This window comes from Caretta caretta, chromosome 3 (assembly GCF_965140235.1).
Source record: "Caretta caretta isolate rCarCar2 chromosome 3, rCarCar1.hap1, whole genome shotgun sequence".
Classification (NCBI taxonomy): Eukaryota; Metazoa; Chordata; order Testudines; family Cheloniidae; genus Caretta; species Caretta caretta.
The window spans coordinates 101,245,024-101,271,754 of NC_134208.1; the positions used below are offsets into that span (position 1 = coordinate 101,245,024).

A 26,731-nucleotide genomic window follows, 5' to 3' on the forward strand; every position below is an offset into this window, starting at 1 on the left:
TACAAGAAGACTTTTAATAAAAAAAATAGAAGTAAATAGAAATAAAGAAATCCCCCCTGTAAAATCAGGATGGTAGATATCTTACAGGGTAATTAGATTCCAAAACATAGAGAACCCCTCTAGGCAAAACCTTAAGTTACAAAAAAGATACACAGACAGAAATAGTTATTCTATTCAGCACAATTCTTTTCTCAGCCATTTAAAGAAATCATAATCTAACACATACCTAGCTAGATTACTTACTAAAAGTTCTAAGACTCCATTCCTGGTCTATCCCTGGCAGAACCCAGCATACAGACAGACACAGACCCTTTGTTTCTCTCCCTCCTCCCAGCTTTTGAAAGTATCTTGTCTCCTCATTGGTCATTTTGGTCAGGTGCCAGCGAGGTTACCTTTAGCTTCTTAACCCTTTACAGGTGAGAGGAGCTTTCCCCTGGCCAGGAGGGATTTCAAAGGGGTTTACCCTTCCCTTTATATTTATGACAGGTCCTCATCAGGTACTGCTCACTACACAGACGGCTGTTAAACTATCTGGCATCGCAGCGTGGATACATGCTTCACAGTGTAAGAAGGCACCATCCCCAGAGAACCAATCATCACCTCAGGACAACGCAGAGTCAATTTTGACTCCAGAAGAAGACGTAGAGGAACAGTCTGCAATACCTTACAATCTACGCTGTTAGGGGGCTTATTCCTTCACCCACTTACTTCCCTGGTCCTTCTCGCATGAACAGAGAGCAACAATACCCGAAATCCAAAGGTGCAAACAATTCGATGTTTATTGGGGTGAACTTCCAGCAAGCATGATTCCAGTTTCCTTCCTTAGTGTCCTTCCCAGCTCTGACACCACAGAGCCTTACACCTGTGTCCCTGTTCCCATTCCTACCCTTAGCAAAACATTATTCCAATTTCCTTACCCCCATTCCCTGTTCCCATTTCCCCCTTTAGCAAAACATGATTGCAATTTCCTTACCCCCATTCCCTGTTCCCATCTCCCACACACCCACCCCCACTTCCTCATTGACTACAGATTATATAGTAAAACTTGAGTTCTGCTTAGCTATACCTTAACCAATCATTTTCCTGAAATATTAACTAACCAATCCTAACATATTGTAACATGATTATGTAACCAATTATATCCCACCACCTTAATTAGTTTACACCCAGCAAAATTAATTATACAGCAGACAGGATCAATCACAGAACCAGAGAGATTATATAGACAAACAATAGCAAAGTGGGAACTATAATGACAAAACAATACAGAAGTGAGGATTTCACATCCCAGCTATTGATAAGTGAATTCTTGCCAGACAGGATGCTATCAAACTAAGTTTCCTTTTACATTTTCTAGACACTTCCCTTTCTCTGGAGGTGATAGGAATACAATCCTGTCCTGATAGTGCCTAACAGCCCAATAGCACCTTATTTCAATGTGACTAGTTTGGAATGTGAGGATGTGACTGTTCGCTTCCCAGCTTATGGCTGCCTCTGTTGCTTAGCCAAAGGCCTGAGCCTAAGCACAGGGCCTCAGACTGTCACAGTAAGAGAAGACCCTTACACCAGCAGATAGTGATTTTGATTCTTTCTTTTATACCTCTATAATTAGCCAAGTGATAAGAATACACCTAAATTCTTAGAGTATAGGCCTTTACAGACAGGCCTGAATATCTATATCCTAACACACGCTCTTGTAAGGGTTGCCAGAAGCAGACGACGAACAAAAAAAAAAAAAAAAAAAAAAGCAGTAGCGAGCCTAGCGCCTACTGCCTGGTGGGCATAAAACCGTGACTGCGGTTCCCTCAGTTGAGGTTGTCAGAACCAGAAGAGCCTTGCCTCCAACATGCGCCTCTGCCTGTTCCTTGGCTGCTGGTATCTTACGGTCTGGGGAGACCACGATGACAATTCTTTTATCCAGCAGCAGGTGTGGATAGCTCAGACCCTTAATATTTCTAATTGCTGGGTCTGCAGCCACATCCCAGCCCACTCTCAAACTGGTGTTCCTGTCCTGGCTATCCCACTCAAGTCCCCAGACCTCACTGGAGGGCCTCGTCCGTTTAACAAAATATGGAACAGCAATGATACTTGGGAAGCGGTGGGAATAAATGCATCTCAGTGGATAAGTGTGGTGGAGGGAAAAGGTCATCGGTGTTGGGTGTGTAATGGGACAGGGTTGAATCTGGGGAAAAGCCGTTGCCTTCAGCATATTGTGGCCAATGATGTATGGGATTATTCAAACAAAACTAAAAAGTGGCGGGCCGGGTAGGGAGTTATAAATTTTTTTCTCAACCTGGGATCAAACAGAGAAATCACTCATGTTCCCCCTACAGTAACCTTAGTGAAATCAATACAATCTTTCAACGTCATGCAAATAAACACCACTCCTAGTAAGGAGAATTACCCTGTACCCTTTGGGGGATACTACTCCTCCTTTGCAAACACCTATATGACAAATGGGTGCAACCGACCCTTCCTGGCCTTAATAGGCCATCACTGGGTGTGTGGGACCAGACCTTATACCGCACTACCAGCTAATTGGTCAGGAATCTGTTATCCCGCCCGACTCTTCCCACAATTCCGAGTGCTAGGAAGCTTCCCTCGAGAACGCCTCTGCAATTTCAGGCAAAAAAGAAGGGACTTAACAGATGCCCAATGGTATGTAAACAACATAAGCCCCTTAACCTGGGAAGAGGCCATTGGCAGTTCCTTAATACCATTAGGGGGAGTAATACATCATGCAAAAAGGCTGCTAAGGTTACAAGCAGTAGTTGAAATAATGGCAAATGAAACCAGAGAAAGTTTAAGAGCCCTGGCCAAAGAAACAGGGGCAAGCTGACAGATAGCCCTCCAAAACTGTCAGGCATTGGACATAGTGCTGGCGGCAAAAGGAGGGACTTGTGCTCTCATTGGAAAAGACTGCTGTGTGTATATACCAGACAACACCAATGAGGTAATAGATTGTGCTAGCCACTTAGAACAAATCACATATCTTCCCCACAAAGAGCCAAGTTCTGTATGGAGGCTAAGTAACCTTTTCAATTTCTCTGGCATAGGAAACTGGTTGTTTCAGGGAGCCCTAACTCTCCTGTTTGGAATCCTAATAATTTTTGTATGTTTTCAGTTACTTTCCTGTTGTATCCAAAATTGTGTCAGGCATGCTACACAGATAGCTGCCCCAAACCAGAGTGCTAATTTGATTATTTTAAATATCACTGATGAACAAAGAGATAAAGAACGATTGATATGTGGAACCCAGTCATTGTTGGTCATTGTGTAGCTTGACCAAAAGGAGGGATTGTGAAAGTAGAATGAATTATATTGAAATTATAATTCATTAAAGAAATGCTACTTGAAGAGTTTGTTGAATATAGTTGTCAGGAAGAGAAACATTAAGGAGTTTGAGACAACGGGTCCTCAAACTAATTAACTTAGAGCTCCTACTGAGCTAGGAGATTGGTAAACGTTAGTATGCAAATAAGATATGTATGTATATTTGTCAGTTTCCGCTTTCTTTTGTCTCTTATGTTAAATTGGCTTTGGCTTAGCTGTATAAATAAGTTATCTTGAGCCTCAGAGAGGGGCTCACATCTGGGTGCATTAGCAAAGCGCTTGCTAATAAACAGAGTGGTCTGACAAATTATGTGAGTCCTGAATCTGACTTTGACCGTAAGTACAGTATTCATTATAGGGTTTGCCCATACTCTTGCCCAAACTGTCTTTTCAAAAAGACCCATTAGGTTCTACTGAAAGTTCAAAAGCTGTCTTTTCTAGTTCACTTGTATACAGCTTTGATGCCACAGTATGAGAACTCTAACCACATCATAAAAGAGCTGATAGGGAATATGGGATGGACTGGAAACAAGCAGGGAGGATTTTGTTTTATTCAGATAATAACATTAAAATGGTATCCTTTCCAGCAGATGCAATTTCCAGCAATGTAGAAAATGGTGACACTGCAGAACAAAGGTTTAATGCATTTATATGGAAAAAAATCAGTAATGGAACAACTTTCCATGGGGTAGGTTCCATAAATTAGGTTCTCAAATCCATGAATATGCACCACAGCCACTTGCAAGCCCAAGCCCATTTGTCTGCATATCCTTCAGACAAGCACAAGCTGATAAAAACCCATGCAAATACAGTAATGACCCGACTTTGAAAAGAGCTCAACATCCAGCAGTAGTTATTGAAGTATGATTCTAAAAATATTGACTATCCCATTGCATGACACACATACACCCTGTTTTAGTCCAAGCCAACATCTCCCCTATGAAGGAACACTGGACTCCTAAGACCAACCATACTGGGTCAGACCAAAGGTCCATCTAGCCCAGTATCCTATCTTCCGACAATGGCCAATGCCAGGTGCCCAGAAGAATGAACAAAACAGGTAAACCAAGTGATCCATCCCCTGTCACCCATTCCCAGCTTCTGACAAACAGAAGCTAGGGACACAATCCCTGCCCATCCTGGGTAATAGCCATTGATAGACCTATCCTCCATGAATTTATCTAGTTCTTTTTTGAACCCTGTTATAATCTTGGCCTTCACAACATCCTCTGGCAAGGAGTTACACCATGCCCTCAGTTCCCACATAGTCATGTTCTCTTGATATCTTCTGATAAAAATGAAGCATTTGATTTTATACTCACCATTGTATTTTCCTGTATTGTATTCTGCCAGTGTGTGCCCTTAGAATGCAAGGACATCAGGGCAAGAATCCTCTAGTTGCTCTGGCACAGCTCTCCAGTTGTGTAATACCAGGTATACCAATAGTGCTAGAGAAACAATTTTGCCAAACTTTCTATTGAACTGACTTATGTCATCTTTAAGTGTTCGGTCTTTCTCCCCCCCACAAACCAGGATATACACAGGAAGAAGGAAGGATGCCATGCGACAACAGTAAAGTGCCCAAGGAGCAACTTTCTTGTAACACTGAAGAAGAAACTGTATTAAAACAAGGAAAACAGCATTATTCCTAAACTTACTCTGTCCCTCAGTCTGTTTAAATGCAGAGCTTCTGCTTAGACCTTCCCGTCTGGCTCCCTGCTTCAGATTTAAAGGAACAGTAAGTACAGATATCCTCAAGGAAAGGGTCTCCTTGTATGTTTTGCGTTTTTTCTGCTTGTTCCCTCTACTTTTAGTCCCTTCATCACACCTCTCCCCGTGACTAGAAATGGAAACCTGAAAACTGAGAGAAGCATGAAAATGTGCCTTCACTCCTTACTATTCCAGTCAAGGTCCCTTGAAGTCACCTTACTAGTTCTGGTTTCGCCAGTAGGGTGGCACACAGGAGAGCTGTTAAGAAGTCTGAAAAAAAGCAGCGTAGGCTAAAGTAATTGGATTTTACCACTGTCTACTACTATAAAGGATGTGTCTAATGTCCCAAAACAAGGCATACTAGGTTGGCTCTATTGTGACATTGCATTGAGGTGACTGTAATAAATTTGGCAACCGTGACCTATGTCAGGTGACTATGAAAAAATCATCTAGTTAGTTCAAGATTCACTAGTGCGTTCGTTTTCAACCTTTTTTCATTTGCAGACGCCTAAAAAATTTCAAATGGAAATGCAGACCCTTTGGAAATCTTAGACATACAGGTTGAAAACCACTGTTCTATGGTAAAGACAACCTCTTGTGGATCCCTTAGACATAGTCTGAGGAATCCCAGGGGTCCGTGGACAACAGGTTGAAAATCACTGCACTAGTGTAACAAATGGGTGACACACAGGAGGGCTTCCAGCAGCTGGACTTTATTTCCTGGCTGCACTCACTTGACGTAGGTCAAATTGCAAAAGTTCATGCCCCCGTCATCTGACAGGTTAATAACCCTAAGCTCCAAAAGACATAACCTTCTTTTGGGTGGAAAGGAGTGGAACAAAGTATATACTCCATGGGACTCTGTTATTTGGACAGCATCCACTCACCTCCGGAGGTTCTCAGTGATTTTCCCCCGCTGCCCTTGTAGGTAAAATGGCTCTGGCAATGATGGCTCTTAATGTACTCCCCCAATATGCAGGAAGCACTTACTATGACTGCTTCCACTGCAGCCCAGCAGATACATCTGAGCTGTTTTTATATGTATGCTGCCACACAAGTAACTTGGTCTGAATTTTCAGGGGAAAGTGATGTGGAGAGGGAGCAGGAATTACACAAGGGGAGAAAAAAGTTCAGGAGAACCTGGCCTTTTATCCTCACGGGACTGTGCCCATACTTAGCATCTTTGTGGGGCTAAGGGAGATTTAAAAAAAAATCAAATTCTGTCAAGAGAACTTTGTAGATGTGAATAGCTCTTACCTCTGGAAATCTTAGTGTTTGCTTGCCAAGTTTTCCAGAAGTGGCGGGCTAGTGATTATGGATGCCTAACTTGACATGCTTTGATGAGTTCTGATTTTTAGAAAGTGTGCTAAAAGAATCAGTCTCTTTCCGGGTATCTCAGATCGGGTCTTCAAAAAATGGAGGCACCAAAAAATAACTAGTCACTTGAAAACCTTGGCTGTTGCTCAGAAGCCCTCAATTTTGTGGTTCTGGCTTGCCTGACTCAGCAGTGTTTTAACACTTGCTAGACTTGTTGACAGCAACATAAGGCTGTTAAGTTCCCAAAAGGAGTAAGTTTGTTTCTTTCAGATTTTATCCCCTATCATCAAAATTGTATTTGGACTATACACTCCACTCCCTGAACAGACTCAGGTAGCTATTTTCAGAGATGGGGAGTTAGATTTCATAGTGGGCAGGCACACCCTTGTTATCTCCTGTGTGTGCATTCGAGTGCATATCTAGTGCTGATGCACAAAAGTATCTTCAAGGGACTGCAGAGATGTGAGCTATGACTATGTTCTGGTTTTGTCTGTCCCTTCCAGATAGTGCAGGTCCTGAGCCTTCCTATTACAGGACAAATCATACTGATTGGGTGACATGAGGCAGGGAGTGGGTTCAGGAAACCTAAAAAGGCTTTTTAATAATAGTTACTGGAGCACAGGGGAGGTGTTTATAAACCTGTCACTTAATGAAGACGTATCCATCCATCTACTACAAAAAGGATATATTAACACTTAGAAGGCTGTTGCATAAATATCACAAAAGTTGGATTTTAAGGTTTCTTTTAAACCACTGAATTTAAAATTAAGAAGCTATAGCTATAGTAGAACAGCAACACGCTGCAGCAGGGTGTACTTTCCTGAAGGACAGAGGCCTTCTACTTCACAATATACCCAAGGAACATATTGCCATGTAATGCACACCACAGCAGGGTGTGCCACTTAACACCTGCAAAAGAGCTAGAAGTCTGGCACTCATAAAAGGCTCTGAATTAACAAGCTTGCCATAGTTATGTAAAATTAAACAATAACGAATACAAAATACACAGTTAATGGGGTTATTCTGTTGCATAGACTCAAGGACAGGAAAGTGACAACTGCTGATCTGTGCTTGTGCAATTGCTCTTTTCAGTGGGTGGAGGAAAAGACCCCACCCCCCACACAATGGTAAATAGCTTCCCTTCTGTTATAAATGGGAGAAATCTGACCTCTGCCAGTCAGAGGGTTGAGAGCCTGCCTTCCAGAGGGAGGTACCTGTTCCATTTTGGTGAGATCCCAGAGGGCAAGGTGTGTGGCAGAATGAGTGTAAGACCGAAGACCTCAGCTGGAATCATCTGGGCTCCTTTTTCAAAAGGACAGGTAGAGTGTTTCCAATTTTTCTAAAATGTGTTTATAAACACTTATGTTTAGGGGTTATAGACTGGAAATTATGAAGCCACTACTGTCTGTGACTTTTGCTCCTGGTTTCTCTTTGTCTCATTCTCTTTATTAGAAAGGGAGGCATAAAGAATATGGAGTAAGCTACTCGTTTAGCACAGCTTTCCACAGCTCTGGATGAGAAGGCACTTTCACCCATGTCAGTCCCAAAGGCAACACTTAGCGTTGTTTTGTTCTTAGTGCAAATGTTATATTTCAAAAAAGTTCTGTTAAATTCTGTTTGGTTTGAGCAACTGAAGCACAAGAGAACTTCTTCTCTGCCCACACCAGCTTTGTAGATCTCAAAACTCCCTTATTAATATTCTCCATTTGTCATGAACATAGTTTTCATTCATGGATGAGCAAAGAGTAGGGTTAAACATAATTACACTAAAATTGTTAGCAATTTACATTCTTTATTTGTGTAATATGGGAGTTCTCCTAATCTTAATGGGATCTTGTAAGGGGGAGTTCCGGATATACACCTGCCCGAGCACATTGAAATTACTGCAGTCATGCTTATTTCAATAATTAGGCACAGCATACACAATGCCTCTGATGTGATTATACTTGCTTCCAGATTATACCCTCCACCATCATATATGTAATAATCTGCTTCCAAGAATGAGGTTTAGTCCTTTAATGATGAAGATGGTAACTTCCCCCCTCCTCCTAACACACACAGACATGAGGTTCATGGCATAGGACATAGGAAATAAATAAATACACAAGTAAAGAGAGCATACTGGTATGGAAATATTAGCTCATTAACTTTTGTGATGCAATACTATTCAAAAACATAACTAATACAAAGAATAAAGAGCTGGTTAGAAAACGTTTTTCTGCAGGAAAAAATGTTTTCAGAGAAAAATTAAAAACTGAAATATTTCAGTTCTGAAGTTTTGCCACTGTGTCTCATGTGAGTTGTAATTCAGGTGTATCTTGCTCCTGTTCTCCTCTACAAGCCAGGCTCCCTGGTCAGACTACACCTCCCATAATGTATCACAGTCTCCCCTCAGTGGCATTGTAGGGGTAGGAGGCTGAGGCATCATGGGAATCAAGCGGCCATAGTGCATCACGGAAGATGAAGTCCAGCAGGGGCCTGGCCCACAGATGAGAATAGCGGCACGAGGCACCACAGCAGCACTTCACGAGTGAAATGTCTTGGTATTCAGTTTTCGGGGGGAGGGGGTGGGGCAGATAATTTGAACAAATAAATTGTTTAGTCTAAAATGCAAATTTCCATTGAAAATCAGGGTTTGATGGAAATTTTCAATCAGCCCTAGTATGTTTAGAAATTCCTACCTTGATCAGCTTTAAGCATTCCAGTGGCAAAGCTGACCACTGTCTAGGTGGCCTTCCGATATAAACAGTATGACTATATGACTAAACAGTGTTATATAGAAAACTAAATTTAAGTCACCTTATTTTCAGGGGTGCTGAGCACCTGCCCTTCCAGTTAAAAATCAATTGCAGATGTAGGTGTTCAGCACTTTTAAATATTAGGTCCTCTTTTGTAAGGCTTTCCTTCAGATAAACTTACTGCATCACCCCCAAGCTGAGCTTTTCCTTAAGAAAAACCCTGCCTTCTTCAGCCTGCTGTAAGGGCATGGTCTTCAGTCCCTTTTTATTCAGCTAGCAGCATAATGCTGTAGCCCAGTTCAGCTTTGTCTCAGAAACAAAATTACACACACTGGAAAAGAAACAGATTCTCTTTCCAACCTGGAATTTGCTTGCTCCTGGTACCAGCACACTCTCTTTCTACGCTCTCCATTTCCAAACTGTAAAGTGCACCTGAGGGTGAGGGCATGACTTGTAGTTAGCTGTGGAGACGCTCATTCCCCTCCTACATGCACTAATAATTAAAGTAACATACCCATTTATTCTTTTTGAGAGTTATTCCATTTCTGCAATCCATTCCTTAGAAAACCTTACCCCAAGTATCACAAAAAATTATAATGTCTAGACTGATACAAACATGTAATACATAACGTTCTGCTTTGGCTGGGCTGCTTGTACTCAGAGGCGTTAGCTGGACTTGCTTTTCTTTCTCCCTTTCTATTAATTAGCCTACAATATGTGATGTGTAAGGAGTTGCAGCCTCTGGGGTCCCAAGTCCCAGAATGAATGTGTATAATGTAAGGCCAGATTTTCAAAAGAGCTCAGCCTCCAATGTTCCAAGTGCTTTTGAAAATCTGGCTCCAACGGTGGCAGCTGATCACTTTCAGACATGATCATATCTCAAAAACACACAAAAAAAAACCCCCAATAACAAGCAAGGAATTTAAAGTGTGTGTGGAGTGGAATCTGTTAAGCAACACTGAGAATGAAATTCCTAACATTTGCAAGTGTGAATATCAAAGTTATACACTGCAACGGGGCCAGTGCGTGCTCCACCCCTTTGAAAATCAGATAAGATTCAACATTTGCAAGTTATATATACCCTCTTGTTTCTGAGCATAAGTGAAGCCACTAACTGATGCGTTTAAAAAGAAACTTACTCTATGGGGGCAAGTTATTTCATATTTGCCTATTTTAGGGTTTCTTCCACCTTCAAAGGGGAAAAATTACATTTCTCTTCTTGCCCAGTTAGGTGGTACCAGACATTGATGGAGACAGAATATGGGAGTAGATGGAACTCTGGTCTGATTCAGCAAGGCTGTTTCTCTTATGACATAATTTATTGGTATTAGAATATAGCTATTTCATTTTAAATGTGTTTGTTTCAAAAACTCATTTTAGTGTTAGATAAAGCATCTCTTTCCACTGTGAAATAGTTTGTAGTAGAAAGATAAGAACATAGAGAGGAATAAACGATGGAGACTTTGTTTTGTATTTCTGGCCCTGGACTGGTACTCAGGAGACGTGGGTTCAGGTCATGCTCTGCCACAGACTTCCTAAGTAACCTTGAGCAAGTCATTTAATCTTTCTGAACCTCAGTTCCCGGTCTGTAACATGACAGTACTTCTTTTCTCCCACTTTTTGATCTATTTAGATTATAAACTCTTCAGGGCAAAGACTGTCTCTTACTATATATATGTACATCTAATAGAAGGACGCACCAGTGTGATTAGGGCATTAACTTAGGATTTGGGAATCCTGGGTTCAAGCCCCTGCACCACCACACACTAACTGTGTGACCTTGGGGAAATCACTTGGACTCTCAGATCCCCCTCTGTAAAATGGAGGTAATAGCACTTCTCCTCACAGGGTGTTGTGACAATAAGCCCATAAAAGATTGTGAGGTGCTCAGATACTGCAGTAATGTGGACAATACAATAACTAATCTTAGCTGGGGCTTGTAGGTGCTACTGTAACTAAAATAATATATTTTATTAAGGTTACCTGGACTTCTCCCTTGAATCCAGGTGTCTTCTGACAATAATTCGTATCCTAGCTGGCATGTTCCGTTCTCATTTTCCACTGCAAACAACTGAGTCCTGCACGTCTTGCTCATACAAGTAATTCTCATTCACACACATGGTTTCATTGAATTCAAAGGGATAGCTCCGATAAGCAGAGCTCATAAACATGAGTGGAGCCTTGCATAATGGTGCCCTGAATCTGGAGTGTCAAACTTCTAGCTTATTTCTATAATAAAGAACGGAGTGGTGTTATCAGCAAAGTGTTGCAGAAAGGACATTGCTGAATCCAGGCACACGGGAGCTATTTAAAACTGGCTGTTTTGTGCCTTTGAGGCCTCCAGCAGTCTCTCCTCCCTCATGCAGCTGCGCTGTGTACTTCAAAGACAGCTGGGCTGCTTTAAAATGTAGCTTGTACTTACAGCACTACTTTGGGACCAGTCAGCCAGTTTCCATTTCAACTTTTTAATTAAAAGTCAGACTGTAAAATAGCTCAGCCACAGCTCTGTGCTGTTGCTTGGCTAGAAGAGAAATGTAATTCTCCCCTCTGAAGCTGGGTTACTTCAGAGGAACCAGGAGAGAAACTTCAAAGGCTGCTGTGTCCCTCCTCTGGTCCAGCCGCCACGTTTCCCAAGCAGTCGGCCTCTGACAAACCTTTATCTATAGATATGAAGAGGAGCCAGTTTACCTTTAAAACAACTCACCTCCCATTAACGTCAGTGTGAGCTACACATGTATCAGGCAGATGGACTGGGCGCAATACAGCAGCTGCTCTCTATGGCACAATGTGTTCAGTTTCAGTCTCAGAGCTGGCTAATAATTATTTTAAATGATACATTGAAAAGGACATGATCATTTTCTTTAATAGGCAATAGAAGAAACCGTTACCCTTACAAAGGATAAAAATGCTCTGGTGAACCTGTAGTGAACGTTTGTTTCTGTATTGTTAACATTCCCTACATCCAGAACCGTTCTTTTCCTTGCATGTAACTAACACCTTGTCTATACTACCACTTAAGTCAATGTAAGTTATGTTGCTTAGGGGTGTAAAGAAAGAGTGATGTAACTTACATCCACTTAACACAGTGTCTACACCATGCTATGTTGGTGGGACACGCTCTCCCATTGACATAACTTCTGCCTCTTGTTCAAGTGGAATAATTATGTCGATGGGAGGGCGCTCACCTGTCAACTTATCGCATCCTCATCAGACCCACTAAATCAACGCTGCTGCATCGATCGTAGCAGTGCCGATGTAGTGGGGGATGAAGACAAACCCTTAGACAGAAGCTTTCGGTAATTTCATATCGAACAAAACGTATACAAGACGACAATGATTTTTGCTTTCAGTTGTTTGAAATGACCAGAAGTCATGCTTGAGAATTCCTAGGCTAGGTTGGATATGAAAAAGAGATCAATTTTGTTAGCTGATAGAACTGTTTAAACACAGAGAATGGCTGAAAATTACCATTACCTGAAAAATTAGACTACAGGGCAATTACTTACTTCTTTCGAAATAGATTCTGCTTGATGCTTGTAAACTACTTTTCAAGTATCTGGGCTCCCTTAAGGTGCAGTTATGTGCACCCATGGATCTATTACAGCAATTTATTTTCTGTGCCCTATTTCAACTACAGCCCCGATCCTGCAACTGGGTCTGTGTGGGTGGACCCATGCAGAGCCTGATTCATTTCAACATGGATCAGCTTGCAGGATAGGGATCCACATTTCTTTCCTGAATAGATTTTTGCCTCCTGCACTTACATCAGAACAGACGAGGTGATATACTTGTTTTTCTTCCAATCAAATTATTTTAGAGCAGCACATTTGCACATAATGTAGTGTTTAATGTAAATTCTGCTCCAAAACAGGTTTTTCTCTTACGTAATTACTCAGGTACATGATCTGCCTGACTTATTATATTTCTTATTAATAGGCACGGGAAGGAGTGGAAGACGGGCCGGCAGCGGTGAAGGAAGCTGGCCTGATTGATAAACTAACAGCCCAAGGTATTTTTCAAATGGAAAACACAAATTTAAATACAATTAACATTATCCTTTATAAACACACCAACAAGTACGCAAGCAATGCTCTGGCATCTTCAATGAAAAAAAATGACAAATGTTTAAATAAAACCAAAACACTATGTTTGAAAATTTGCAGAAAATTGCAAAGTACCTAAAAATCACAGAAGCTGTACAAGTTTTGTGCTCACAATTTTTTGTCACCCGAGAGGATTTCTTAAGTGTTTTGAGACTCTTACCTTCTTCATGCAAATTGATCCAGAAGCCCCAATTCTACCCTGCCCCTCCTCTTGGCCAGCAAAAAGCATGTACTTATTTTAGATTTCTGGTGATGTCATCTTAGCAGATACTCACTTCGTATGTCCAAAAGTAGATTTCCCCCCCAATCACTTACTGTGAAACTTTATATTTTTCGAAGGCTGGCCTTTCAAATGTGTGTGAATGAAAAAAGCGGGCTTAAGCTGAAAATATGTTTCCCATCCCCACTCCTCCAAGCTCAAAACCACTGGAGAGATGTTCTTCAAACTTTTCTGGAGCAGAGGGAAGCTGCCTAGGTCACAGCCCCGATGGTGCTTGGGAGGCTTAGAACTCTGCTGAAGCCTTGCAGAAGTAGCAGAACCCAACATTTATTTGGTGTTGAATTAACTGCTGCCTCCCCATCTGACAGAGCGCTGCCTTGTACTTGTACACTGCTGCCTACTTGGTACTTATATAGCCCCCATTGCCATAGTATCCGAGTGCTCTACAGTCTTGGATGTATTTATGCTCACAGCACGCGGGAGGTAGAGAAGTGCTATTAGCCCCATTTTTCAGCAGGGGAACTCAGGCACAGACCAACAAAGTCACTTGCCTAAGGTTACACAGGCAGCCTGCAGCAGAGCAGGGAATTGACCCAGGAGCAAATCTAGGACAACACTGTAACCACTGCACCATTACGAATTATTATTATTATTGGTATTACTGCAGCACCTAGGAGAACCAGGACTCCATTGAGCTAGGTGCTGTACAACCACAGAACAAAACACCAATCCCTGTCCCCCAAGAGCTCCTTTCCCTCTAAGCTAGCAGCTAGTTCCTTCCTCACCTGCCCTTGCTGACCATCTCTTAGCTATTCTGGGGGGTGAAAGTTTGCTCTCCTACACATACCTCTAGAAGCCATGCTAGTAATAGCAGCATAAGCTCCAGCCTCCGGATTTTCAGAATGGTAACCGAGGCAAATGGGTGAGTTGGGTTAGGAACTGCTCAATAAGGAGCTAAAGAAGAAAAGCAGAGTTATAGATTAAGCTGCAAACAATAAACACACCTAAGCATAAAATAGCTTTGCAAATGACATGTGATTTACTCCGTATTACCTGCTACACAATCATGTTCAATTGTTTTGAACAGGAAATTTTAAATGAAAAATGTACTTCCTTGTGACCTTTAACTTCTTTCCACTGTGCTAACCCCAGGGTGTGATGTTAAAGATTATGGAGCCTTGCAGTTTGATGACATTCCCAATGACAGACCATGTCATAATGCAAAAAATCCTAGAAGTGTTGGGAGCGCAAATGAGAAGCTAGCCAGCGTTGTGGCAGAAGCGAAGAAGAGTGGAAGAACCTGTTTGGTAGTTGGCGGTGATCACAGGTCCTTTGTTATACTTGTCTGTATAAAAGCATGAATGGCTTTCAGAGCTGCACAGACTACCCAAATGAAAAGCCAGTTCATTTTTAGCTAAGTTCTTTCAGTTCAGTTTCAATACTAGCAGTTATCTGTTAAATCTGATCAAAAGCCTTTTCCCATGCCAACATCCCTTTAAAAAGATTGGTAGAAGAGATAATCAGCCTTGGAGTTTTATGTAGATTTGGGTCCTGATCCTATAAACACTTATGCAAGTGCATAATTTTACACAGTGCAAATAGTTCCAGTAAGGGAGGGGTGGGTAGTTAACGTGGCTGTTCACCAAAGCACCGATCCAGCAAAGCACTCAAGCATGAGCATAGCTTTAAAGAATGTAAATGGTGTTGGGATTCCCTTGGAGATCTCTTCATTCAGCTTCCCAAGAACTCAGTTTGACTCCAGATTTCGTCACTCAGGTATCGTAATTTGGCATACAGCAATGCTACGCTGAGTTGATCAGGGAACATCACAGCTCCAAAGTTATACAGAAACTATTTCTCTTTGTACACATTCACACATGGCATTACATTTACTGGACGCTGCATCACTCACTTTAGGATCAGATTGGTTAATCTGTAGGAACCGATCCCAGTACCACATGTTCTATCCACATGCTGTCCATTTTAGACTCTCTTTCCCTCATTCTCTACATTCCTAATTTACTTTGTCCCTTATTATCTAGTTCATAGTAAATGGTTCCCTGGGTGTTCTACCTCTCATTTTAGCTAACTCACTCATTGTCTTTTTAGCCTACTGACCTATCTACTTATCTTATTTAGCACAAATGTCCTGTTTTCAGCCTGACGATTCATTTACCTCCCTAATCCTATATTCCAAAGAATGAGGTCTCCACACAGATGTTAATTACTTCAGGCCAGGTCTCAACAACAAAGAGTCTCATTCACTTCATTGGGACTATTCAAATTGTGCATCTTTAAGCACTTGAGTATACCCAGCAGAGTGAAGGGGACAACTCACGTTCTACACATGCTTGAGTGCTTTGCTGGATCAGAGCCCAAATGACCATTCTGCACCAGGGCATCTCTGTAGTATGTGAACTCGCTAGCCATGTTCCTGCCAATGTTCCAGAATTTTGCCCTGTGTGTCTGAGAGAGTGTTGACCCCCGAGTTCAACTCCATAGTACACAGGAAGCCAGCCACACCCTTTCCTTTTCCAGCCTTCCTCTTCCTGGCTTCTCCCCACACAGAAGAAATATAGCATTCCCAGCGCATGACGAGCCTTCCTTGGCTGCACAGTGGGCTGCAGATTTTCAACGTCAGAAAATGTTTTCCAACAACAAATACTTTTACAAATAAGTTTAGCATGGTGCTGTGAGAAGGAAAATATCTTGTGTGCTGTGCCATGTAATGCCTGTGTTTACACACAACTCTCTGTCTATTCAGCTTGGCAATTGGAAGCATATCTGGCCATGCAAAGATTCACCCTGATCTTGCTGTAATTTGGGTTGATGCCCATGCTGATATTAACACTCCATTGACATCATCATCTGGGAACATGCATGGGCAGCCAGTGGCTTTCCTTCTAAAGGAATTGAAGGACAAGGTAATACAATTGCCATCACCTCTTTACATTGCAACTATCTTGGAAACTCGTCCTAAACAGATGTGGGTTTTTGCTCATCCTCTTCTCCCCCTTATTACTATTGTAACATTTAGAATTAGCAAGGGAACCTGCCCACCTATTTCCTCATATTGGGACCCCTTCTTCCCCATGGATCACCCATGGCTCCTGTGGGCAAGAAGTCTGGTAGTCCCTGCCCTGAACCCTTGGGATTAGCAAGGGGCTTCAAAGCTCTGCCACTGGTCGGGAGCCATGGTAAAGGAGGATCTCCAAGGACCCAGTGTCCTATGGCTCTGATTTGGGGGCAAGGTTTGAAATTCAGCCTGCTCTCAATCCATCCAACCTTTCTACACTCACATTTTGGGCTTTTTAAGAAGTCAAGTCTTATTCTTCACCCTCCCCCTTTGAGGAGGAGGCTGGTTGTTATGGGGATAACCTAGTAAAAATAAAACCTCTTTTGATCCTCTGAGATGCCTGATGTTCCAGGATTCTCGTGGATAACCCCGTGCCTGTCTGCTGAAGACATTGTGTATATTGGACTAAGAGATGTGGACACTGCTGAACAGTGAGTCTAGTTCCTCTCTCAGTAGTGCTCAAATGCCACATTTCCCTTGCCTAAATGGATGTGTGGTGTTGTTGCAGACTGCAGAGTAGGTGCCTCCTTGACCAGTGTGAGGCTTAATGTGATGTGATTTGGAAATAACTGGCTAGGCAGTAATACTGCAGAAAAGAACTGGGGGATGGGGGGCAGGGAGGATATAGTGGATCACAATTTGAATATGAGCCAATAATGTGATGCAGTTGTGGAAAAAGTCTAATATTCTGGGGTATATTAACAGAGTGTTGTATGTAAAACACAGGAGGTAATTGTCCCGCTCTACCTGGCCCTGGTGAACCCTCAGCTGGAGTACGGTGTCCAATTCTGGGCACCACACTTTAGGAAAGATGTGGCTAAATCAGAGTGTGTCCAGAGGAAAGCAACAGAAATGAGAAAAGTGTTAGAAAACCTGGCCTCCAAGGAAATGTTAAAAATAAAATGTGTTTGTTTAGTCTTTGAGAAAAGAAGACTGAGGGGGGATCTGATAACAGTCTTCAAATACGTTAATGGCTGTTATAAAGAGGATGGTGATCTATTGGTCTCCCTGTCTACTGAAGGTCGGACAAGAAGTAATGGGGCTTAATCTGCAACAAGGGAGATTTAGGTTAGTTATTTGGAAAACTAAGTATAAAGGATAGTTAAGGACTACGATAGGCTTCCAAGGGAGGTTGTAGAGTCCCTGTCTTTGGAGGTTTTTAAGGACAGATTAGACAAATACCTACCAGGAATGGTCTAGGTTTACTTGGTCCTGCCTCAGCCCTAGATTTCTATGATTCGATGATGGGAGAAAATAAAGCAGAAAATAGGCCCACCTTCCCCAAAGACAGACAAAATCTGCAATATATAAATCAATAACTGCAGGGAGCAGACAGTATCTTTAAATATCATCTTACCTCAAAAGGTCAGGCTACATTCACCAGAAGTGATTTCCCTCCCCTCCTCTCATATCTGCTTTCTCCGCTCATGTTCATGAGTGAAACATGGGGGGAAAATCCAGTGACAGCAAAAACTTCCTCCCAAACTGCTCAACCCCTTTTTGCTGACTGAATGAAGCCTGCACCCACAGCCATCAACACCTCTTCTCTACCTTTGGCTCTCTCCTCAAACCAGCTGCTTGCTCCTCTCCTGTGCTGAGGAGTCTCTCCAATTTCTTCAAAGAGAAAAGATGCAATCCAGCAAGAACTCTCACCTTCCTGCCCATCCCCTACTCTGTACATTTCATCTTTTTCACCCCAGTCTGACTCACAGGTCTGTCTCCTCCTTGTCCTCTAATACCCAATCCAACCTCTCTACATCATCTCTTAGCTTTCCCTGCTCTTCTTTGCCTCTTCTCTTATCCTCACCCACCCATCTGGTTCTTTCATCTTCAATCATCTGCTTCTTCAATCAAAAAATATCTTTGATCAACTGCTCCTGCCTGTCCAGCTATTGCTCCCTATCCTTCCCCTGTTTGCCTAAACCAGCATGTGTATAATAAATACATACATTTTAAATCCAAATTTAAGAACTTAAATATTGATTTGTAGGCATCTAAATGGTGACTTAAGGCATCCAAGTTCATATTAACTAAATACATATTTCAAATATAACCAATATAGATTAGGTGCCTATATATGTGCTCAGATACCCAAGTTCAAAAATTAAGCACTTGAATATAAGCAGAATACTTTACCCCCCACTCTTGCCTTTATAATTCATTCATCTGGTTGATAATTTGTAAGCAGAATTAAAATGTAAAATTTACTTAATATTTGTACTATTTGTTCTCTGATGGAAGATAAACATTTCAGATGTCAGTATATTTACAAAATGCTGAAAAAACAATGTACTTTTAGTTGCATTCATAAGCTGTTAATGTGTCTGCCATGTCTCTTTCAGCTGTATTCTGAAATCTGTGGGTATTAAATACTATTCGATGACTGAAATAGATCAACTTGGGATTGGGAAGGTGATGGAAGAAACACTTAGTTATTTGCTGGCCAAGTAAGTAAAGAAACTATTTCATTTTTTTTTAAACAGAATAAAAATTACACTGCAACCCATGCACAAAAATGATCAGGTAAATCACCCCAGAATTTTGAGATCCCAGTCAGTCACTGGAGCGCACCAGGGATGCTGAATAGATACCTGCCAGGACAGTACAGCAAAATTGTTCTAGGAGAGTGGGAGAAGAGCTCCTCTATATGTAATAGGACTATGTGGTTGTGTTAAAGTTCAACAGATCTAAGAGAACACGGCACATTTTGCCAAATACTCATGCATATAAATCAAGCCCAATTTATGTACTGTCAATCTGAACACAAAGATCAGAGAAACAAAATTTGTGCCTTGACAGTTACAGAAGACCCACTAAGTATTGTTGATCATATTGTCAAAGATCACTTCAAAACTCCCCTGCATGACGTACATTTAAAACACAGAGGGTTTATTTTAATGGTATTTAAATTGGTGTAATTTAAAGTTTGATGTGAATACTCAAATCAGCCCCACTGGCTGCTCACAACTGTGTCCAAGTCTCTCTTTGGCACTGGATGACTACAAAGGAAGTCATCAGGCACTGTTCTAGGCCCCTGGGTAATTTCAGAGGCCTCTAGTGACTTCATGCCATGTACTTTATGGCAGGGACTCTTTTTGTTCTGTGTTTGTACAATGCCTACCACTATGGGATTCTGGTTCATGACTGGGGCTCCTAGGTGCTACGGGAACACAAGTAATAATAAGTGCCTCCATACTGGCTCTAGATTCTTCCTCCCACCCACAGATCAAACAGAGCTAGGCTGCCAGGGCTTCCCCCACCTGCTGCTACCGTTGGAACTCTCCATCCTGGGGGCTACAGTCTTATGGGGGGTAGTAAAAGAGGGTAGTAGTAACAGGAAGGAGTGATAGGATGAAATTAAAAAAAAAAAAAAACAGCACAACTTTAGGTGGAATTCAGGGAAAGCTTTGTCCCAAGGAGATTGTAAGACTAGAACAGTCTCACATCGGGAAATGGTGACAGCATCATCAATTTAGCTCAAGTTTGTTCATTTTACTCTAGTGAATATATTCTAGGGAACATTCCTTTACTGTTAGCAGGATAGATTAGAAGACCCTATTGGTCTCCCCCATCTCTAGTTTTACAGCCCTAATGTACATACTAGATGCTTTATAAATAAGGCTAGGTTTTAGTCATGGGTACTTTTAGTAAAAGTCATGGACAGGTCATGGGCAGTAAACAAAAATTCACGGCCCATGACCTGTCCATGACATTTACTATATACCCCTGACTAAAACTTGTGGGGGGGGGGAGGAGGGTGGCCTGCTCAGGAGGGCACCACAGGTGCTGGTGGGGCAGGGAGTTGCAGCCCAGGGGGTGCCATGGTGCTCGGGGGGAAGGAAGTTGCAGTCCAGGGGGCACCATGGAGGCTGGGGGGGGGGCGGGGGGGGGGTTTGGTGGGGCTGGGGCAGGATCCCTACCCAGCTTCTGGGAAGTGGTGACCCCCCAGCTCCTAGTTCCATGTGCTGCCTCCGCTCTGCCCCAAGCCCTGGTTCTGCAGCTCCCATTGGCTGGGAACCGTGGCCAATGGGAGCTGTGGGGGTGGTGCCTGCGGGTGGAGACAGCACGTGGAGCTAGGAGCTGAAGGATAGAGTTGCTGTTGCCCTTCTGGGGAGCATCCCCCGAGGTAAGCACCTCCACGCACCTCAACCCCCAACCCTGAGACTCCCCACACCCAAACTCCTGCTGCTGGGGTCTGGGTGGGGCTCGAGACTGCTCCAGCATTGGCTGCTGCAGAAGTCACAGAGGTCACGAAATCCGTGACTTCCATGAAAAACATGGAGCCAATTTACAATCTGTTCCTTGCTTCACTGTGATGCCGTCCAAGGCAGAATGTCATTCCATAACTTTGTTATGTGGCACAAACGTTTTCTAAGTAGGACACAAGAAGTCTGAATCAGGGGGCTTAAGTTTTTTCATTGTTCGTGAAAAACATTTTCATAGGACCACTTTACAGCTTTTCTGAACATATGTGTTTAATTTTATTCTCTTGCTTTCCACCAATAAAGTAAGAAGAGACCAATTCACTTAAGTTTTGATGTTGATGGCTTGGATCCCTCTCTGGCATCAGCTACAGGGACCCCAGTTCCTGGAGGAGTGACTTTGAGGGAGGGTATCTATATAGCAGAAGAACTTTATAGAACAGGTACAATAAACATCTGAAAATTCTTAATATAGTTTTAGATTTAACATTTATAATGTCTACCTTCAGCATTTGAAGTGTTATGCTGAGGGATTTTCTAACTTTGAGGTACATATTGGATTTTTTCACTGCTTTAATATAAGAGGAATTCACAAATCAAATAAGAGAATGTGATATTCAGTACTGCAAGAATACTCTCCTTCATAGTAATAATGTAGGATGAAGGCTGATGAGCTCACAGTTTAGCTGTGGATGTCCAGAGTAAAGCCCGATTTAGTTCTTAGTCTATAGTTAAAACTAGGTGAGCATTGCCTAAGGCCTTGTCTACACTAAAGGGAAAAGTTGATCTAAGCTACGCAATATGAGTTATGTGAATGGATCCACACTACGCGACGTCAACAGGAGACACTCTCCCATCAACTACCCTTACTCTTCTCGATCCGATGGAGTACAGAAGTCGATGGGAGAGCAATCGGCAGTCAATTTAGCGGGTCCGATTTAGCAGGTCTTCACTAGACCTGATAAATCGACTGCCACTGCATCGATCACTGCAGCTTCAATCCTCTGGTAAGTGTAGACAAACCCTCAGCCATACCTGTCATTAAAACTACAATAGCTTGTGGCTCTTGAGTAGGAGAAAGAAAAGGAAAAGAAAAAGAATCCTATTTGCCATGCTTTACTTGGAATGGGTAGTGATACAGATCTGGCAGAGCGCCCACTGCTGAATACTCACTAGACTCCTATGTTTGAAATTCAAGTACTGGATCGTGCATGCTATTAAGCCCACTGAGTCTGAGAAACAGGATTCTCAGGATCTCTTCCAGTTTTCAGACTCCCTGGATGGTACCCCTTTTTGTAAGTGGGACCCCATCATCCAAATGCAGTAGGCTTAAGACCAATGCTGAACTACCACCCCCAAGTCTCACCAATAACTTAACATACCCTTCCCCCGACACTTCACTCAGCAAGCATAAGAGACTTAAGATGCATGCAAAAGTAACAAAGCCTTCACAAACATATCTCACCCTCCTTTGTCCTCACCAGGCGGAGCCCTTTGGGTTTTGGTCCCTCCTTTTAGTGTCCCAAGTCCTTCCTTTCTCCTGCTCAGTCTTGTATTCTTGTCCTGGTCACTGAGAGGCAGCTGCTAAGAACAGGTCATGTCCATTTATAACTTCAAGCCCCCTCTGACATGTGACCCTCCTGGTCTCCCCGTCAGGTGATCAAGGCCCTCGCTTAGGTGATCCATTTTTTGGTTACAACTCACCAAAGTCCAGACTGGAAAAACTGGTTTCTTGCAGCTTGCCACCTTCTTTAGCATACCCATTGTATTGCCAGAGGAAAGTCATTCAGTGTTTACAGCCCTTGACTGCTTTGCAATGTACACTATCACCACCTCTTGGAATTCCAGTCCAAAATGAAGGCAAAAAGACAACAGGGAAGGCACAATGTTGTTGTAGCGGTGTCAGTCCCAGGATATTAGCGGAACAAGGTGGGTGAGTAATATTGTTTATTGGACCAACTTCAGTTGGTGAGAGAGACAAGCTGTCAAGCGACACAGAGCTCTTTTTCAGGTCTGGGAAAAGTACTACAGCTAAATACGAGATCAAACAGTCTAGCATAAGTAGTTAACCCATATTCTAAGGGCCCATTCAAATCTACACTTTCAGGAATACTTTGCCCATGGCATTCTAAATAGTGAATCCACATGATCTCAAACCAGTGTACTCACATCTGGTAATATCACCTCACCTCTTTGCCTACAGATTAAAACAGCATTAGGATTGAAAATTTAATCAAAGCAGAGAAAGTATCACTCCCTCTTAGTGTAGGAAAAGAAAACAAAAGTATTGCTGAAGAGTGGAGCTCATGAAAATTAAAATTGGAGGAGACAGAGTAGCGACTTAAATAGCAGGTTTTGCAGACCTAGATGTTCTGGAACCAAAGGTTCAAATCTCCTCAACATCTCCTCATCCTTCCTTCAGAGAGATAAACTACCATATAGCTTACTCTCTGTGCAGGGCTTTTGGGAAAGACCTTTAACTGAGGTCCTGTCTGCTCTCATAGCACATTTTGCATGAATAGGGATTTACTGATGTCCAGAGGCTAAATTTTCCATGCTGTACCTACTGGGTAGCACTCTGGTCTCTGCATAGCTACCACCACAGCTACCTGTCTTTTAGTAGCATTTAATTTGTGAAGTGCTTTGTCAATTCATTGGAACGCAGGCGTTCAATAAAATGTAAAAAAGCGGACACAAAGAAGGTTAGAAATTACATGCAACTTTGTAGTATGGGAGCCCCAACAGGCATAGAGCTGATGCAGCTGGCTCCTATGACTTCTTCTTTACACCCTTTGGCTCAGATGACATATTGGGGGTGGGACTGAATGGGTCCTGGGCAGGGAGGGGGGAGTATCCAGAGCATTCTGCACTTTGGCTATGCCTCAGGTAGTGTATGAACCCTTGGGGACAAAGCTACCTGGTTCAAATTAGAGTAGCCCCCCAATGATGCTTGAGGCTGAGGATTAGAGTCAGAATTAGCTCTCTGATATCAGCTCCTTGTTGTGGTGTCCAGCAAAGATGAGCACAGTAGAATATCTGACTCTAAATATCTGCATCCTACGCTGGGAAAAGGCACACTACTGGTTGTCTTCTTATACGAGCCTTTGTTAATGTTGATAAAGAACAAAGACAAAATCCCAAAGGGGAAAAATACATCCTGCTTTGGAACTCTGTGAATTTTGGAACTTTGAATTTCTTGACCTGAAAAGAAAATTATGTATCAATTGAAATTTTTCTCAGTAGAATTGTCATTTGTTATTGCAGGGTTGCTATCGGTAGTAGATATAATGGAGATCAATCCAGCTCGTGGGAAGACACAAGAAGAAGTTAACACAACGGTCAACACAGCTGTTTCAATTATCTTGTCCTGTTTTGGTAAAGCACGTGAAGGTTCTCATAGTTCCAGTTACCGTATACCCCAGCCACAAAAATCCATCTGAACATATACAGTTATGTTCCAAGAAGTTTTTCAGTCCTAAAGTATAATATTTTGTTAATGACTGTTGCTTACTGAATGACTTTGGTAACCTCAAGCACAAAAATAAGCTTTTCGTTGAAGCTCAGACACTAATGAGACAGTAATTGTCACTCATGCTAATGGAGGCTGGTGAAGTAAAAAGTGTCAGATTTGCTCATGCTGTTTTCTACTTTATGACAAATTCTAAAAGTCAAGTCAAATAATTTATTACCACCATTATGCAGTAAATCACATTATTACCTCTATTTACTTACCTTGTTTTCGTTGCTCTCTATAAAGTTCTTGGTTCGTTAAAAAGAAAGTGGACATTTTTCTTGTGCACTAAACTAAGTTTTCTGGAAGAGATTTCAAACTGTTAGTACTAGATACTCCTTAAAAAACAACCCCCTATGTAGTAAGTAACATTACTTAAGTTTTAGTAATGCAGAAGGTGAGCTAGAGTCAACACATCCAACATGTTATCTTACAAATTAAAAAGAAATTTACATTTTAAAATAATGTAAATAAATGTAAAATAATGTAAATAACTGGATTTGGGAAATAGTTTTATAATGGGTATGTAGGTTTCATTATAAATAAAATATTAATTAACATATTGAAATTTTGCAGACAGACTAATATACAGATGTGCTCTAGGCATTATTTTGGGGAAGTTCTATTGCCAGTGTTCTACAAGCGGTCAGAATAGAGGATCACAGTGGTCTCTTCTGGCCTCAGAATTTATGGCTCTCTGAAACCATGGAATGGGAATGCACCATGTAAGCTCCCTCTGGTGGCTAATAACTAAATTGAACTTCTTTCAGAGACTGATCTCAATTAAGTCAGATGACTTTGGCATTACAGACAGTTGTTCAAGTCTTACTAGATGAGTTTTCTTTGATCAAATACATTATTTACAAAAATACCTAGGATGACCATATTTCCCTAAGGGAAGACAGAATACTGCCTGGGGTAGCCTGGGCCCCCCCTACCACCACTGCTCACTTGACCCCTGCTTCCCCACATCCACACGGGGCTGGCGTCGCCGCTCGCCCACTCCCCTGCACATTCCTCCGCACCGCGCTTCTTTGACAGAAGTGGGCATTTGTCCCATTTGCTCTTGCGAATTGATCAAGTTGGCAAGAGCAAACAGGACACTTGCCCACTTTTGCCAAAAATGTCAGGACAGCTGGGACAGGGCTTAAAAAAGGGACTGTCCTGGCCAAACCAGGACATATGGTCACCGTGAAAATACCAGATAGTTAAAAATAGTCAACCATGTGCATGCCTCTGCATTCTCCATGCTGCCTCCTACAGAGAGAACAATCTCTCAATGCTTACGCATCAGGCCCTTCTATCGCCTCCCACAAATCTGATTATTCACACCTGCTGTGTTTGCCACAAACATTAACCCATGTTGCCATTGTCTTGGCAGCTGAGGGTCTCACCTTCCGTTTTAAAATCTACAATCAGCTACCCACATGTAGGACTGAAATTGTACCCAAACTAGGCTTGCTGTGATAGTAATTTAAAGCATGAGCAAAAAAGCGCAACTTCTAACCAAAAACATTCAGTCCAACGTAGGCAATATTAGGCAAACAATCATTTCTTTTTAGACCACTGATGATTAAGATAAGAGATTAAAGGACTTTCACATCAAACAATGCTGGTATCTGTTTCTGTTGGTCAGGTACCTTATTACAACTGTCTAGGGCAGCAATTCTCAACCTGCAGCCCACGGAATTAACACACAGCTGCAGCCCAGCTCAGATGCGTGTTAAAGGCCCACCTGCATGCCTAGGGTGGCGGGGACAGGATCGGGGCTTCTGGCGTGCCCTGCATGGTGGGAATCCAGGGTTGGGGCTGCTAGCAGGCCCGTGGGGTCAGGGGCTCCAGCAGAGTCTGGGTCCAGAGCAGTTACCCAGCCCCACGAGCTCTGGGGTCCAGGTCCAGGGCAGCCAGCCCGCCCCGTGTGCTCCGGGGCAGCCGACCGGTCCCGCGGGGTAGGGGCTGCTGGCTGGACTGGCAGGGTCCAGGGAACCAGCTGGTCCTGCGAGCTCCAGGGCCTTATTGAAATCCCAGGAGGCAGGCGGGCAGAAGCCAGGCCACATCTAAAGGCCCCTCCCCCAGCCTTGCAGGAGGAGCCATTGGACCCGGGATCCAACTGAAGACGAGGGACAACTAAGGAAGAACAGGGCAGGGAGTTGGGGTCATAGGTTCAAAACTAGGGATCCAGATGGAGACACCGAGCAGAGAACCGTAGATAGCCCCACGACTCCTCAAAGCTGTCTAGGGAGCCAGCAGACGCCACCCAGATACGTGAGACAAAGGAGGAATGGAAATAGGCGCCACAGTCACAGCGCACCTCTCCGTCCAGCATCCTCCTCCTGGTATTGTATATATGGCCACTTTGGAGCTTGCCAGTTCGCTTTCAAACCATGCCAAGGGAACAATTCAACATGGCCAGGAGGAGGTTGACTAGGAGGTCTCGTGACTTCGTGGGGCCATGGACAGGGTGTGCGTATTTGAAAAGGTGTGGGGAGAAGTGCAGCCAGAACCTCTCCAGGAGGTCTTG

At 42.7% G+C, this 26,731-nt stretch overlaps 1 protein-coding gene across 2 annotated transcripts; it reads left to right on the plus strand.

Moving 5' to 3' along the window:
* Positions 1 to 7,541: 7,541 nt before the first annotated feature.
* ARG1 (arginase 1) lies at positions 7,542 to 25,820 on the plus strand. 2 transcript variants are annotated; one of them, XM_048844546.2, is made up of 8 exons: positions 7,542 to 7,679; positions 13,035 to 13,107; positions 14,574 to 14,748; positions 16,186 to 16,345; positions 16,834 to 16,928; positions 18,840 to 18,944; positions 21,006 to 21,142; positions 23,964 to 25,820. In XM_048844546.2, exons 1-8 carry the CDS (start codon positions 7,620 to 7,622, stop codon positions 24,137 to 24,139), a joined length of 981 nt encoding a protein of 326 aa, XP_048700503.1. In that variant the 5' UTR covers positions 7,542 to 7,619; the 3' UTR covers positions 24,140 to 25,820. The 2 variants fall into 2 exon arrangements, with proteins under 2 accessions (XP_048700503.1, XP_048700504.1); XM_048844547.2 differs by having other exon boundaries at positions 7,558 to 7,679; positions 14,550 to 14,748.
* Positions 25,821 to 26,731: the final 911 nt, after the last annotated feature.

Bases quoted from the DNA above. Each gene is read 5' to 3' on its own strand.
- ARG1 (XM_048844547.2), top strand. From the start codon at position 7,620: ATGAGTGTAAGACCGAAGACCTCAGCTGGAATCATCTGGGCTCCTTTT. The intron at 16,346-16,833 runs GTAATACAATTG...TGATCCTCTGAG, and splicing joins TAAAGGAATTGAAGGACAAG to ATGCCTGATGTTCCAGGATT. The intron at 21,143-23,963 runs GTACAATAAACA...TTGTTATTGCAG, and splicing joins AGAAGAACTTTATAGAACAG to GGTTGCTATCGGTAGTAGAT.